This window comes from Solea solea, chromosome 14 (genome assembly GCF_958295425.1).
Source record: "Solea solea chromosome 14, fSolSol10.1, whole genome shotgun sequence".
Taxonomy (NCBI): Eukaryota; Metazoa; Chordata; class Actinopteri; order Pleuronectiformes; family Soleidae; genus Solea; species Solea solea.
Genome location: NC_081147.1, coordinates 17,754,656 through 17,769,058, shown reverse-complemented (window position 1 = coordinate 17,769,058; position 14,403 = coordinate 17,754,656). Strand labels below are relative to the sequence as shown.

At 40.3% G+C, this 14,403-nt stretch overlaps 1 protein-coding gene across 3 annotated transcripts in view; it reads left to right on the top strand.

Moving 5' to 3' along the window:
• Nucleotides 1-14,403, top strand: part of pcdh11 (protocadherin 11) — a 126,087-nt gene that overhangs the window by 18,385 nt on the left and 93,299 nt on the right. The window contains exon 4 of one of the 3 annotated variants that reach the window (XM_058649473.1): nucleotides 2,282-4,298. The exons of the other annotated variants lie outside the window; for them this stretch is intronic. Within the exon in view, the coding sequence (XP_058505456.1) occupies nucleotides 2,282-2,365 (84 nt within the window). The 3' untranslated portion in view covers nucleotides 2,366-4,298. Of the gene's footprint in view, nucleotides 1-2,281; nucleotides 4,299-14,403 lie in introns of those variants that run through there. 3 annotated transcript variants of the gene reach the window in all.

Sequence of the window (14,403 nt, the reverse complement as noted above, 5' to 3'; positions counted from 1 at the left end):
AATCAATGAATATAGATTAGTAAACATAATTTCCACGAGTAAGTTTTGCAATATCAGGCAATGTCTGTATCTGACGGTTCTGCGCTGTATATTTATCCGTCGCTATTAAAGGGGTTAGGGGTTGTATTTTCATATTTTAGTGTATCTATAATTAATAATTGGATCTACTCATCCACCATCTCGTCACTGATGTGAAGCTGATAGTACATCAAAAAAAATGATTTCCCCTTGAGCAACTGACAAGCGATGCCTCCCACTTTAGACATTAGATTTCCCTCTAGTTTTATGTGTGCTTATTTAAAGCATGTGTCTTTGAAAAAAAATGGCATGAAGCTTTGCCTGATGAGAGTTGGTGGCTGCAAAGGTTAATTAAATGCACTAAAGGGTTAATCACTCATAATACCGTATGAGTAAAATCACTGTAATTAGGTTTCGAATGAGGGCAATAAGAGAGAAGAAAAAAGGCAGCCGTCCTTTAAGATGATCACTGATGTCAGGTACAATCGCTGGGCGAATCACATTCTCAGGATCGGGGTGATGTGACAATAGTTTTCCAGCCATCCAGTTTTTGAGGCCCATTTATAATCTCGAATGCTTGATTCATCTTTACGTCTCTTTAAAGAAAACATCATTTCAACGTCAAAAGAAGAGCACTTTGTAGTTGCTTTCTTTCCCGAGGACGTAGAGAGAGAAGAGAACTCTTGAATTTGTGCGGATCATTTCAAGTGTGGCTGTTAAAATAAAAGCTGCATTTAGCCTGTCAATCCCAGCTGTTTGAGTCTCTCTTTCTTGGGCCTAACCTAATACAGGAAGTCCAAAAAGCAAAGATCATAGGCAGGTTACTGTGTTTTTCTTTTTTTGTTCTTCACAGTGACAGCCACGGTGAATTCTCATTCCCCCACATGCATAAAGTAATGGAAACAAAAATGATAAACAAACAAAAAGCCCGCCCATGGATTATTAATGGGGAGGGTGCACAAGAGGAGGTGATCCTGGCTGAAGGTCACAGGGAATGTTCTCAGGGACCTTACAGATGTAGCTGTTAAAGAGTAAAGCGTGTAAAAAAAATCCTTCAGAGACTATTGGTGTGTGCCACCATATGGCTTCATTATACAACAAGAGCCATGTTTGCAAATGAAAACCTCCTCCCGTCCCTCCCCTCTCTTCTCGGTGTGTACGCATCACATCATTTTCTTTAAACCCACACCCCGTGACATTAGAGGTCAGTCCGTCTCCAGTGATGAGGCACTCTTGTGAGAGAATGTGTTTTGGCTGAGGAAGATCAAACGAGTCTCCACCTGCCTGACTGATCGCAGACATCTCTATGAATATGCAGGGATTAAAAGGGGTAGTACGTTCTCTTGTGTCGCACCACACACACACAAACAGTCATATTTGATTAAATACCGGTGTTTCTTTTCCTGATTTATGAAGCATTTATGGCGCTGTCATTTTTAGAAACAAAAAAATATAATATAATATAAAAGCACTGGATGGGTGATGGCATGGGGCTTGTTTACTAGCCACCCATGGTGTGATGACAAATCGTTTGTGCTGACTCATAATGGGTGCACAGACATGGGGTAAAAAGCCATGATTTCAGAAGGCTACCCGAGATTTGTTAATCAAATAAAATGGCGGAATGAAATCCTAGCAACTTAAATATCATTGTTTCATGTTTTTCTTTTCTTTTGTTTTTTTTTCCTCGTTCTATGCTTTTTGAATCATTGCATCTGTACTCATCATGTGCCTTGCTAATGTGAGCTCTGTATGGTCAGATCCTTGATTCCAATGCTGGCAGACCCTGATAAACCTTCCAAAAACGTGATATTCTGTACATATCAGAGGACCCCACTGGCAAGGGTCCGAAATAAAGAGTGGGCCTAAATTGAACAAAATGCCTTTTTGAGAGGAAACCAAAGAGTGCTGCACTAGTGTGGTGGGAGACACGGGAAAAAAAAAACAAAAAAAAAAAAACACAAATTTGAAATCACAATTGGGTAAGATTGCATGCTCTGATAAGTACAGGAAAAAAATGCACAAACTTGTGACACCTGTAGCATTCTTCAAGGAAACCTGACAAGATAATGACTTGATTGCCAGCCGTGCCTTGAAGAATGCTTTTGTAATCTTCTACATTCTCTTTAGATACATCTTTTTTTTTTTTTATTTAGTGTTCCAGGTAGCCTTCCCAAGGATAAGGCTACAGCTTAGACTGCTCAGGGCTCAATGATATTGTAACGACAATCTCCCTATATCTGTCTGTCTCTCTATATTTCAGGAGATGGCACTGAAAACACCACACTATGGCACACTCTGTGGCACAGGTACAACTCGCTCCCACAGGATTAAAATCAATCTCTAGCTCCCACTACCTTAAGAGAGAAAAAGAGAGAAAGGGGAGAGAAAAGGGCAGAGGGAGGAAAGGAGAAAGGCGATAACTGAAGAGGTGAAACAAGTACTTTACTGTCTCTACAGCCTCAAACCCAACCTCTTCATACAATCCAGAGAAAAGATGAACTTGTGTGGGGGGATGGGGATCTCAGAAAAAGACAGACACTTCATGTTGCCTGCGTGAAATTTGACAAAGTTCCTCCTGTGAGTCTTTTTTGGAAGTTTGAAATCCTTTTGAGTCTTATGCTACTTACCTGTGTTGGTGAGGAGGATGCTGTACGCCCTGAACACTCCAGCACCCTCTCTGTAAAATAGGTGTCAAATACAGTCCGTAGATCTGTAAAGTATGTTTATATGTATGTATGTATATCTATCACAGAGTTGATGGTGTTTATATTTATTGATTCTCTTTCTTTGCCTTGTTTTCAAAACTGCCCCGTGGCCATTTTATTTTCTTAGTTTGACTTTTGTATCCTTCGACGTTGCTCCTTCTCGACTTGCTCGCGGAACTCATGACTTCTGATGTGTTTACGCTGCAAGGTCTACGACGTGTGGGCTTCACATTAGTGCGGTGTATCTTTTTATGTCAACGTTCACCTCTCTTTCTGTCACACTTTTGAAGCCACTTATAGCATTGTTAGTGACGAGTGTGGCTTCTGTAAAGAAACATGCATGGCCCCACAATGTGACCACATTTGTAGTGCTACTGATTGCCATGCCGTTCTCACTGGGAGGAACGATAGGACAAGTTTAATACTTTGAGCTTAGCCACAATCACAAGGGACTAACTCCTGGGTTTATAATCAAAAGCTGATTATGTAGGGCAGATTTTCGGAGCACTAAGCCTAACCTTTTGTGCATCGCCTTCAATTCCTAAGTCGGAAGTGATTTAACCTCTAAGATCCATATTAAAATGACTCCAGATGGTAAAAAAAAAGAGCACCAATAATCCTCAGGCAGTCTTTAATATGGGCTGGTTGGCTAAAGAAAAAAAAATGGCTTGATTTTGTGCTTATTTATGCTATTTTTTTTTTTTTTTTGAACGCCAAAATGAAAAGGTAATCCAGGCTCCAGTTTAAAAACAGCAATAAGTTTGACAGAAATGACTGCTTCTTATTTCTTTTGTTCAGAGCATCATTTTTCTTCTCCTTTTTCTTTTCTTCTATAATGATAGAATCATCATGGTTTTCAGTATCAATAGAGTCATTTCTACAGTATACACCAGTAATTGGCTTGATGGGTTAGCAGCGTCGTTGTCCGATTGTACTGTTAATTGGTGAGCTAAAGACTGCTTTGATAGGTGAAGCATAAAAGGCATCCGCAGTACATATAACATGGAATTAGAGTCGTTAAAATGGACATACCCTGTGTTGTCAATTTGAAATGTCCAGATGGACTGGACTAAGACTGTTTCCCGTCTTGTGAGAGACTGTATTTAATCAAATTTTCTGCCCGGACCAGGAAACAGACAACATTTTAGATTTCCATGGTCACAGATCAACAGGCTATGTCTAATTTAAAGCTTGTAATTCCATGTGTGTTGCCTCCTTGTGAGACAGGTTGTGATTATTAAAGGAGGTATATCAATGTAATTATGGTATCAAATGTATTCAATACTGAGTAGGAGCCACAGTATTAAATATACATAGCATCCTAGCACTGTGTAATGATTAGATTTGCCTGATCTTTGGGAAAAGGAAAAAAAAAAAATACTTATACATGGGGAGGGCTTTTTGTCCTTTGTACAAGATACAAACAACCTCACTTTTATTAAATGTGAATTACAATATGCACCTTACATGATCTTTGTAATTGACTTTGATTTGCCAGTGTGGAGAAAACTGTAAATGTTTTGTTTATGTATGTGTGCGCTTCTGAAATTTATTAAAGTCTTTTGCATTGTATTGAATATCTTGACGACTCTTATTCATTATTTAAAGCCAAGTTAGTCCGCAACACTGGGGCCACCTCTGTTTTCTGCACAATATTTAGTGCAGTAATACAGCATATATATATATATATATATATATATATATATATATATATATACTGTATGTGCTGTGAGACTGAAGTGAAGCAAAACACGTTTTTGACACATGTTACAGAATAATCCTCTGCTTTTCTTAGATACATATAACTAGCAGCATATACAATAGGTCAAACAAGCTGTGGCCCACAAGCACATGTGCCTATGTAGGGTTGGACACCATTAATTGGATCATTTCAGCCACACAAATCATCTCATTCATTTGACAACGCATGCAACACATGAATAGGAGAAAGAATTGAGATAATGGTTTATATATACATTGCTCATTAGGAACAGATTACCGATAAAAAGTTATGGAAATTTGGTGGGAGCACATCCTTTGAAGTGTGCAGACATAAAGCAGCAGGGCGGAAGCTTTTTCTTTTTCTTTTTTTTTTGGAGCAACACAATTTTCTTCTTTTTTTGTACTCTGCGAGAGCTGATAATGATCATTTGATAACAATAACCCCGCTATTATGATGTACAGTAGTGCAAAAACACAGGTTTTTTTTTTACACATCTGAGAGGAAGATTGATCTAGAAGGCGCAATAACTGCCGCTCTAACATGTTTCTTCCGTGTTTATGTGGATTTGATCCAAAAATATGAACTTGTAAGCAATCAAACAAAGCCAAATGAGCGAAAACAGGAAATGTTTAATTGCTCTTCAAAGTTACTTTAGCTTGTTTTTAAAACTGAGAGAGAACTAATCCGTTCCCTGGGGGAAAGTGTCCTTGGTGATTTGAGGAAAATGGTGCACAGTCAAGGAGAGCATTCATATACAGTGAGTGCACAAATGTCAGTTTTCTATTAATAGATAAATGTAAACCAGCTAAATGCCTCCTTCCTACTTGAAAACAGAGCTCGGGGTAGATCATAAGGCTCTTGTATCTCTTTGAGCTAGATACATTATGGTTACATTTTTCATGTTCTGCATAATTAGGATATTGAACGGTTTTAAATGAGCCATATATAAATAAAAAAACATACCTTTAATGAGTCCTAACATCTGCACATGAAGATAGAGTAGGCAATAAATTGATATATATATATATATATATTTATTTTTTTTATTTCCCAGCTTTGCGTTGCAAGGATAAAAATGTGAAAAAAAGGAGGAAAGGATGTAGGGGAATCAGGAGTTCCTGGTCTGGTATTTTTATTTATTTTTTTTTTCCTCATAGAATTGTGCAGTTGTTATTGGTGATTTAGGTCAGCACACATGGAATGCCTTCCCTCAGACTTTTTTGTATCATTCATAAAATGACATTTAAATGTTGTATTACAGTATGTCACCAAGGACAACACACTTCATTTGCCAACATATCGATTCATGATTTATGAGGATGCAGCATCAGTTTAATAGAACAGGCCAGAGAGCTAGTAACAGGAAGTGAGTTTGGTCATGCAATGATGTGTCTGCAGACCCCCCCCACACACAACAGCTTATTTACTGTACGCACACAGCAATTCATTTTTGCGTGAGGCTATCCATATGGCATTCATTAATTATATTTTTTCTTCTTTTTCCTATTTTTTTCATCCTATCTTTCTTGGTTTGCCTCAGGCTTTTTTTTTTATTATTATTATTATTTTTGTTTTTTTTTCAGAAGCGCTTGCAGTTTCCTGTAACATGAAACCTCTGGATGCACTGCAATTATGGAGTACACTTGGTTATCAGTTTCAAAACCACCGAGATCAATTAGAAACCACATATAAAGTTTTCCAGTCTGAAATTAAAAAGTGGGCATGGCTGGTCCAGTGATTTTCCATAACCTTGAGAAAGCAATCAGCACCGCCTCTCCCATGTCATCAGTTTGTTCCCTCTGATATGTGTAACATGAGACCGGAGTATCTTCTTTATTTATCAGAATGGCATTGCAAAGGCTCATGTGAGATAGAAATAGCCTTTTATTTTGATTGACATGATTTTAGAAGTCTCTGCTGAGATCGTACATGGAGAGAGATCGTTTGTACTAAACAATTGCTGCAGTTGCTTTCTATGCACCTTTAAACATGCATTAAGTAATCAGAGCCTTATTTAATTTATATAACGTCACTTGAACATCCATTTGGATTTGTTTCTCCCTGGTTTTATGAGTTGCAAATTTGTGAAGGATTATGTTGGCAGCAGCTCATGCCTTCATACATTTCGTTTTTCACCATATCTGTGATATTTTAGTGGTGATATTACAACTATAAAGGTGTCATGAACATGGTGCCTATTGGATGTATCTCTATTTTTAATCATTAGTATTACAAATGCATGCATTTTCGACAATTAATATTAAGTGAGTCCATGGGGGGGCTGTGAGGTGTAGGTCAATTAGCCAACCTCTAGGCATGTTCACAGTATGACGTGAAGTCGTCCCGAAGCAGCACTCGCCGTTTTTGCAGGGGCTATTTAAGCTTGTGCTGTGCAGTGGTGCAGGAAACAAGAAGATGCTGTCTTTCTGTTGCACTCCACTCAAGGCAACACTCCACACAATTGCTGCCAAATCTCTGCCAAACTGAATAATTCAATCATCCCCCCCATAGCTGCGGTGGTCTAGCTACCTTTGTGTGTGCAACAATCAAATCAGTGTGCAAGCCTGCCGAGTGGTTCTTTCTGAGACACTGAGTAGCTCTACAGCCCGGAGATTGTTTTCATTGAAAACAATTCTGTTGATTAAACGAGGTGTGACTGTGGAGCGGGGATCTGAGGAACATCGATTGCTTGTACAATTGTTTGTTCCTTGTTAAAAGTGTGATCTAAAGCAGTGTGCGAGGCGCATATGGTTTGCCGGTGTGCACGCAAGGCAGTTACTGTTCCTCTGTCTTCCTTAAAATAGCTCAGGTAGAGAAATTCACAGTGATCTTCCATGCTGGATTAATAATACCCTCAGTCACACAAAAGCTTTTTGATATGAAGTTGCTAATACTTTGGCACGGTTTTGTGAGTGCATGATTGTTCTGCTCAGTGTTACAAGAGGATAAATCAGCTTTACAAGCATTCTTTGGGAAACACTGATTGTGATTTAAATAATCACATGGTTGTGACCTTAGTTTTGCCCATGTAGATTTATCACTAATCCATCAGCTGGCAAATACAATGAAGGCAAACTAGAATTTTATAGAAAGTTGTGTTTTTGTGTGTGTATGTGTGTGTTTGAGAGAGAGAGAGAGAGACCTAGTAGGTCATTGGTTGTGTCAGAGGTGCAGCGATGTAGCAGTTGTTTGCATTTAAATGTGTCTCTTATTTTACCCTCCTTCAAGCATACAGTGGGAAACCTAACCAGCTATCCATCTATCACGCTGCTCTGGCTAATAAATGCTGTTTTCCGACCTAGCTCTGTCCCACTGTGGGTCAGTGTTCAACACTATGGGATGTTGTCCATTTTGTGTAAAGCCGATGTTGTTTTTTTCTTGAGGTCTAACACAGTTTAGTTTCCAATGGGCATGATTGAATGTATTTGAACACTATTGTGCTTTGTTAAATGTTCTGTTTGGGGAGCATGATAATAATTTCCTAGACTTTGTCACGAGAACAACTGTTTCTGGATGTGATAATGACATGTCTCATTAAAGGGCACAGTTGTCGCATGTTGGCAAGCAGAAGGTGGCCAGACTAAAAGGCGACAATTTAAGACATTGTCCAAGGACAGCCATGTCTGTGTCCCCCTTAATCCCGGTAATCCTCGTGCAGAATTCTTGATTTGCTTTTGTAAAAGAGATTGGGAGCTGATAAGATACATGCTCGCCTCCTTAGAATAGCTGATAATCTGGTTTGAACAGAGGACTCAGGCGGTATTTAGCCAGCCTTAACATTTGCCTAAGCAGATGGCTACATGGCACACACCCCCCCCCTCCCTCACTGCAGGGTCCAAAAAAGAACACTGGGATGATAATCAATGTTGTATATTTTGCTGCTCGACCCTTTAAGTACTTTCAGCCAGATTACAGTCTTTTGCAGCGGGTAATCGGGAGAGCGCAGACAATTGCCTTTTTTTCCACCCTGACAGTATTCCCTTACCAATGTGTAAAGAAAGCAATTTAAAGTAGATGCCGACTCTTAATTCCCGATTAGTCCCATTGAATATCCTGTTAAAATGAACTGGACACTGCACTAATCACTGCATTTCAAACACCCCGTGTTCTGGCACAGTGGACAAACCACATCCAGCTCTGAGAGGACGTCCCATGAGTGATAACTCCATGCTTGTAAGTACTTGTGTTTGAAGCTCCCTGTTACTTAATGTGATGATACACACACACACACACACACTCTTTGAACCCAGAAATCTACTCCAGGGTAACTGCAACACTTCAGTTTCAGTTAGCTAACCTCTTCTGACTGTGCAGATAGAGGCGAGCCCCGCCTCCTCATGTGAAGTGAGAAAACTAAAAATATGTTGATTTAAGAACGTAGAAGAGAATTCAAATCTCATAATTTCAATGTTGTATTCTGTCTTTTTACCGACCATAGCGATGCAATACCACTGTGTATGTGCAAGGTGTAAGCGTGACCGCTTATAAGCCATTAAGTCGTTTATATTCGTTACCTAAGCTCACCCTTCTAACATTATAGGCCTCTGGCAATCTTCTCAGCTCAGACCGGACACCTGCAACCAAAGCAGTTTAATAATGAGATTAGACCATTGGCTAAATACAGTTTTGCGTGGCCTAAGTGGGATTACTGTGTAAAGTGTAGCATGTACAGGGAGCACCGTTAAACCAACGTGTGTGGTGCTTCTTCATCTTTCCCTGTGCAGCGTTGTGTTCTGTAACAAGATATCGTGCGTAGCTGTCAGGCTCAATCTGGGGCAGAAACACAAAAGACAAGCAGAGGCCCCAAATGCATCTCGCTCAAACGTGCACACACGGAAAAGTTAATCCACACATACACAATAACATATTGATTTCCTTTGCGCGATCTCACTCTATCCAGTGACGAGAAAAGAAAAGGGAGATGAAAGTGAATGTTTGGGAAGCAAAACTTTTGAGACAGACGTTTGAGGAGAAAAATGCAAATATCTGATTACAGTCAACGCAGACACCATACACAGTACCCTCAAACTTCCACTGCATTAGCAGCTTGATATATCCGTGTCATTAACGCAGTATTTACAGTACATTGCTTGGCATTTGTGCTGAGCTTTTCAAGTGCTCCTATTTAGTATTAAGGCACAGCACAATGTGCTCGCAATGTGCATCAAATCGGGACGCACATCAGCGAGAGGTATGCATCAAGCCATTAGCAGGGAATAACAAATGGCCAACCACAAAAAGCTGATGCTCGAGAGTGGCTCAGATCTGAACCCGGATCAGGGTTCCGTTATCTCTTTGAGGTCGAAACCACACTAACTTGCACGATAACAAACCTCTAAGGTTTGGACCTAATCAACCTCTTCTTCATCAGACGCGGCTGTGCTTTATGAAATAGTTTTAGGGCGAATAACGTGAAATATTTAAATATGCAGCAGGTATTGATGTGAAATAGGCTTTTGTTGTGTTAAGTTGAGCTTGAAACATGGAAGTATAATGGCATGAGGGGTAATGTGGAGGAGTCTTTTTAAATAATGTGTGATATTTGCTGATGGCCATTAAGAGTTTATATGCTTGCGGTCTTCAAGAAGAACAGCAGCTCCTCCTTCGATCAGTCGAGCAGATTGTTATATGTCATTTTGGCGTTTTTTCTTTGTGACAGAGGTCTGTGTTGCTTGACTGCTCAGACTGTCATTATGAAGAGATACAGCTTCATGCCACGAATTTTGTGAAAAATGTGTGCTTGTCATACCCCTGATGCCTCTTTTATAACCTTTTGCGGTTATGACTTGGTTATATTAGTGACTTAAAAAAATGTACCGTCTTCATTTGCAATTTCCCCTGAAGAATATTACTTTCTCTAGCATTTTTCAAATAAAATCACCAAGACAAGTATTGAACTGCTTTCACAATGACTTTTTCATCCGACCGATGAGAGACCATGTAAACAGACCATACGATGAAATTTCCACAATTTTCTCTCCAAATCAGTTTTTCCTCTGCCTCTGGTTTGCGATGATTGGGGTCTCTTGCTTACAGCAAAAGAGAAATGGCCAAGCAAGTAGGTGAATTGTTCACGTATTACAAAGAGTTTGCTCTACATTTGAACCTGGGCGCCACACGTATACTGTTTGTGATGGAGCGCACGTGTTCAAGCCCAGAGGTAATGGACAATACTTCAGTGAATTGTGCCGACCTTATGGTATTGTGTGGATGATTGTGTTACGCTCCCCTAGATAATGACTGTGCCCTACTTTGACTTTGAGGCAGTGACCTGAAATAAGGCACACGAGCCCGGATGAACCTGGAAGTGATTAAGGTCACCACCCCTTCCCCCCCCCCTCACAGTGCCTCACATCGAATATGTCCAAATCCTTTGGGAGTCTTTTGTGGGGTTCCTCCTCAGTGCAAACATTAGCCATTGATAACTGTTTGAGAAGAGTGTCGGGATGATTAAATGCACCTACGTGAACAGGCGGTGATTTCGTTGGTACCCTATTGTCCCGGGAGGTGCAAGAACACATGTTCCCTTCTTTATCGGACATGCGTTCTTTCTGTTTTGACCAATAAAAGTTCCACTCTCTAACCAATTACTGGTTGCAACCAGTGTTGACTAATACATGCTCCAAGATGTATTTTTACACTTCGCTCACTTTTCTCTTCCTTATTATAATGGACAAGTATGCAAGACAATCAATAAATGGTGTACTTGCAATGCACGCGGTCTATATTGCCGTGCACGTGCCACTGATGCTGAAAGGGAGAGTCTCTGTGGTCACAGTTCAGTTCAACAACTATCACTGCAAAGGCAGTAGCTCAGTGCAATAAGATGAATGAAGAATTATGCATACACTGGTTCTTTGGGAATATGCAAATGCGTTGCTTAAGTATGCATCACATATAAAGAAAATAAAGGATCAAGTGAGTGCATCAAGATAGATGACGTAACAGTGAATACTGGATTTGTCTCAGATTAGACTCCGCTCGGGTCCTGGCTTGATACATTATTTAACACTGTGACTGAGTTGGCTGTTTCCTAGTACAGGTTTCACTGACATGAGGCGTACTCCACATGCCTTAATGCTTGAAGGAAAACAAGGATTACATGAGATCATGTCTGCCTCTTGAGGGTGGGATGCAATGAGTGGATATCTGGCTTGTTTTTTGTCTTGGTACTCTGCTGGGGATCAGTACACGTCTCCCTGCCACAGCCATGATGCTCAGATAAAAATGACTCTTCCTCTGGTGTGCATGTAAATCAGAGTGAAGGGATATATAATGAAATAATGAGGCGTGCCTCTGCTTTTTTTTCCCCCTTTTCCGAGAGAGGCCGTTGGGACCCACTATTTTTAGACACAACAAAGAGAGTGCCAGGGGTGTCCAGTCTCCCCGGTTAAGTTGTGGAGTTGTATCCACTTGTCAACGTACAAGTGTTTGTCTCGTGGTTTGGACACACGCTGGGATGAAATGGAGGGCAGGGTTTTTTTTTGTTTTGTTTTTCCCTCAAGACAATGTCACTTAAGCCTCTGTGGGATGCCGTGGAAGGATGTGTTCATGGATGTTCATGATAGATGAGGGATATCACCAATAGGAGCAAGAGAGATGATTTAGAATTATGTACAGCGCATTATTACCTGATGACCACATGCATGGTCACCCTGTAAAATGACCCCTGCTGCCAGCAGGAGATGCGTTGTCACTCACACCAAAGTGGCAGATGAATACTCAGCATGATCCTGGGGTATTGGTCATCTGGTGTTCTCTTACTAATAGGTTTACTGCTGATTAACCAGGTCAGAGAAGGACACCGTGCTCCACACCAGAAGTTAAGAACAGATTTCTTTAAAGGGATCACACGGCAAATCTATACCTCTTAACATAATCCACGAGTCTTAATGTAAATATTATTATCACTGCACCTTTGACGTTAACTCATAGTAAATCTTATTCCTTTTCTTCATGAGGCACTTTTTTTTAAATCATGTCTGTACCACAGCACACGAGGCTCTGTTGTTCCCATAATTTATTGTAAAAACATTATCTCCCACATATTTGATACGTCATTTGACCTTGAACATGTTCATTTGCAGATACAGGGAGACTGGATCTTAGCAAGGTCAAATTATCTGGCATCCTCACAGATGAAGTGATTTACCTGTGCTGGGGCAACTAGAGTTAAAAAAACTGGTTTCTGTCTAGAGGCAATCTGAAGAAGAAAATAAGGCTGTTGAGAGATGGCTAAATGAAACAAGTAGAGCAAAATGAAATTCAAGAGAAAAAGCAGGGAGATGGGGAAGGTGAAGTGAAATTGGTATGTTTGAGGGTGAAACCAGTGAAACACAGAGAATATAATTCAATTAGACTAACTTCTGCCGCCTTATACAACTGGAGGATTGGCCTCGCCACTGAAATACATTCAAATTAATGATAAATTGAGGAGTGAGCGGAAAGTGGAAAGTTCGATACATTTTTAAAGCATGATATATACAAATTGTAAACACAAATGACAAAGAAATTACAAGATGTTAGTTTACCTTAAATTGAAAACTAATTTAATCATGTTACCTATTGAGCAACTAAACTTCTTCAGCTTGGAAACACAGCCGAGGTTTCTGTACGTGAAAAACCATTTCCACAATTAGGAAAATACAAGGGCTTTACTCCTTTGGCAGGCTGCAAAATTCTTAACTTGAATTTGTAATCCTGTACAGATTCACGAAGGCTTTTGCGGTGGAATATCGTCTCACGAAGAACACACACAGCCAATTGTTTGTAATGCTCCTCGCACCAGATGAATCACAAGCAAATCCTGTGACTGACTTATATCCATTCACAATAAAAAGAAGTAATTTATCAATTGTGCTAAACGAGATGTACAATAGGCAGAACAGAGAGCATTGTGTGTAGCTGGGATAATCCCTTAGAAGATTTATCCTGACGTTGCCTTGAGGGGAATAGTGGGAGCAAGACGCTGATCTCATTCCCTCCCGCTCTGTCTCTCTATCTTTTTCGGGGACATAGTGACTATCACAGATCCCGATCAGTGCTGTTTGGATGTATTCTTTTGTGTACTTGTGAAATTCCTGTTAATCCGTCAATTGAAGCGATTTAGCTCAAGATTAATGTGATTCAGTGAACAATTTTTATGATACACTAAACATGTCGGTAGCCCGGAGGCGTTTTTCTCGACGCACTTTACAGTATCCACATTTGTACTGTACGTGTGTGTTTGTGTGTTGAGAAAAGTTGGTTGTCTTCATCGTATGTGTGGGCGACTTTGACTGTTACAACACAGTGAACACCGCCACCGATGGTCTGACAGCCCCACAGCTTCCCTCAAGCGATGCTCAGGAGTGACTGAAGGCGGTTTGTATTCTAAGTATGAATGGCAGCGTCTCAAAGAGCCCTAATTTTTTTTTTTTTTTAATGCTGTTTCAAACTACAAAACACACCATGTGCAGACTCAGCAGTGGGAGACAGTGAATGCCAACAGAGTTAGATGATTGGCACTAATTGCAGATTCAGGCCAAATAACATCCAGCAAACTGTGAGTGGATTTATTTTACTGTGGTTTGGGTCATGAACCTGGCGACTTCATGTTTAGGCAGAGCTCAACAAAAAAAAAACACAGAAGCCCTTCTTACAATTTTACAATGCATAATTTCAACTCAAGGTGAGGCGTGTTGCCTGGCAACAAAGCAAACACTCCAGCCTACTTGGACAACATCATGGTTTTTTGTTTTCTGGGAGCGTTCTGTGCGCGCAATTACTCGAACCAATCGCATGCAAATGCTCGTGTGTCTCCTTGAGTGCTGTCACTAGTTATTACAGTGCGTGCTATTTAGCAAAAGTGGATTTGCAGTTTGAAAAGCATCCCGAGATATTAGTGGCATCTAATTGCATTACCTGGAGGAGACTGATGGCGCCAGTTAAAATGGCTGGCCCCGGTTCCGACTG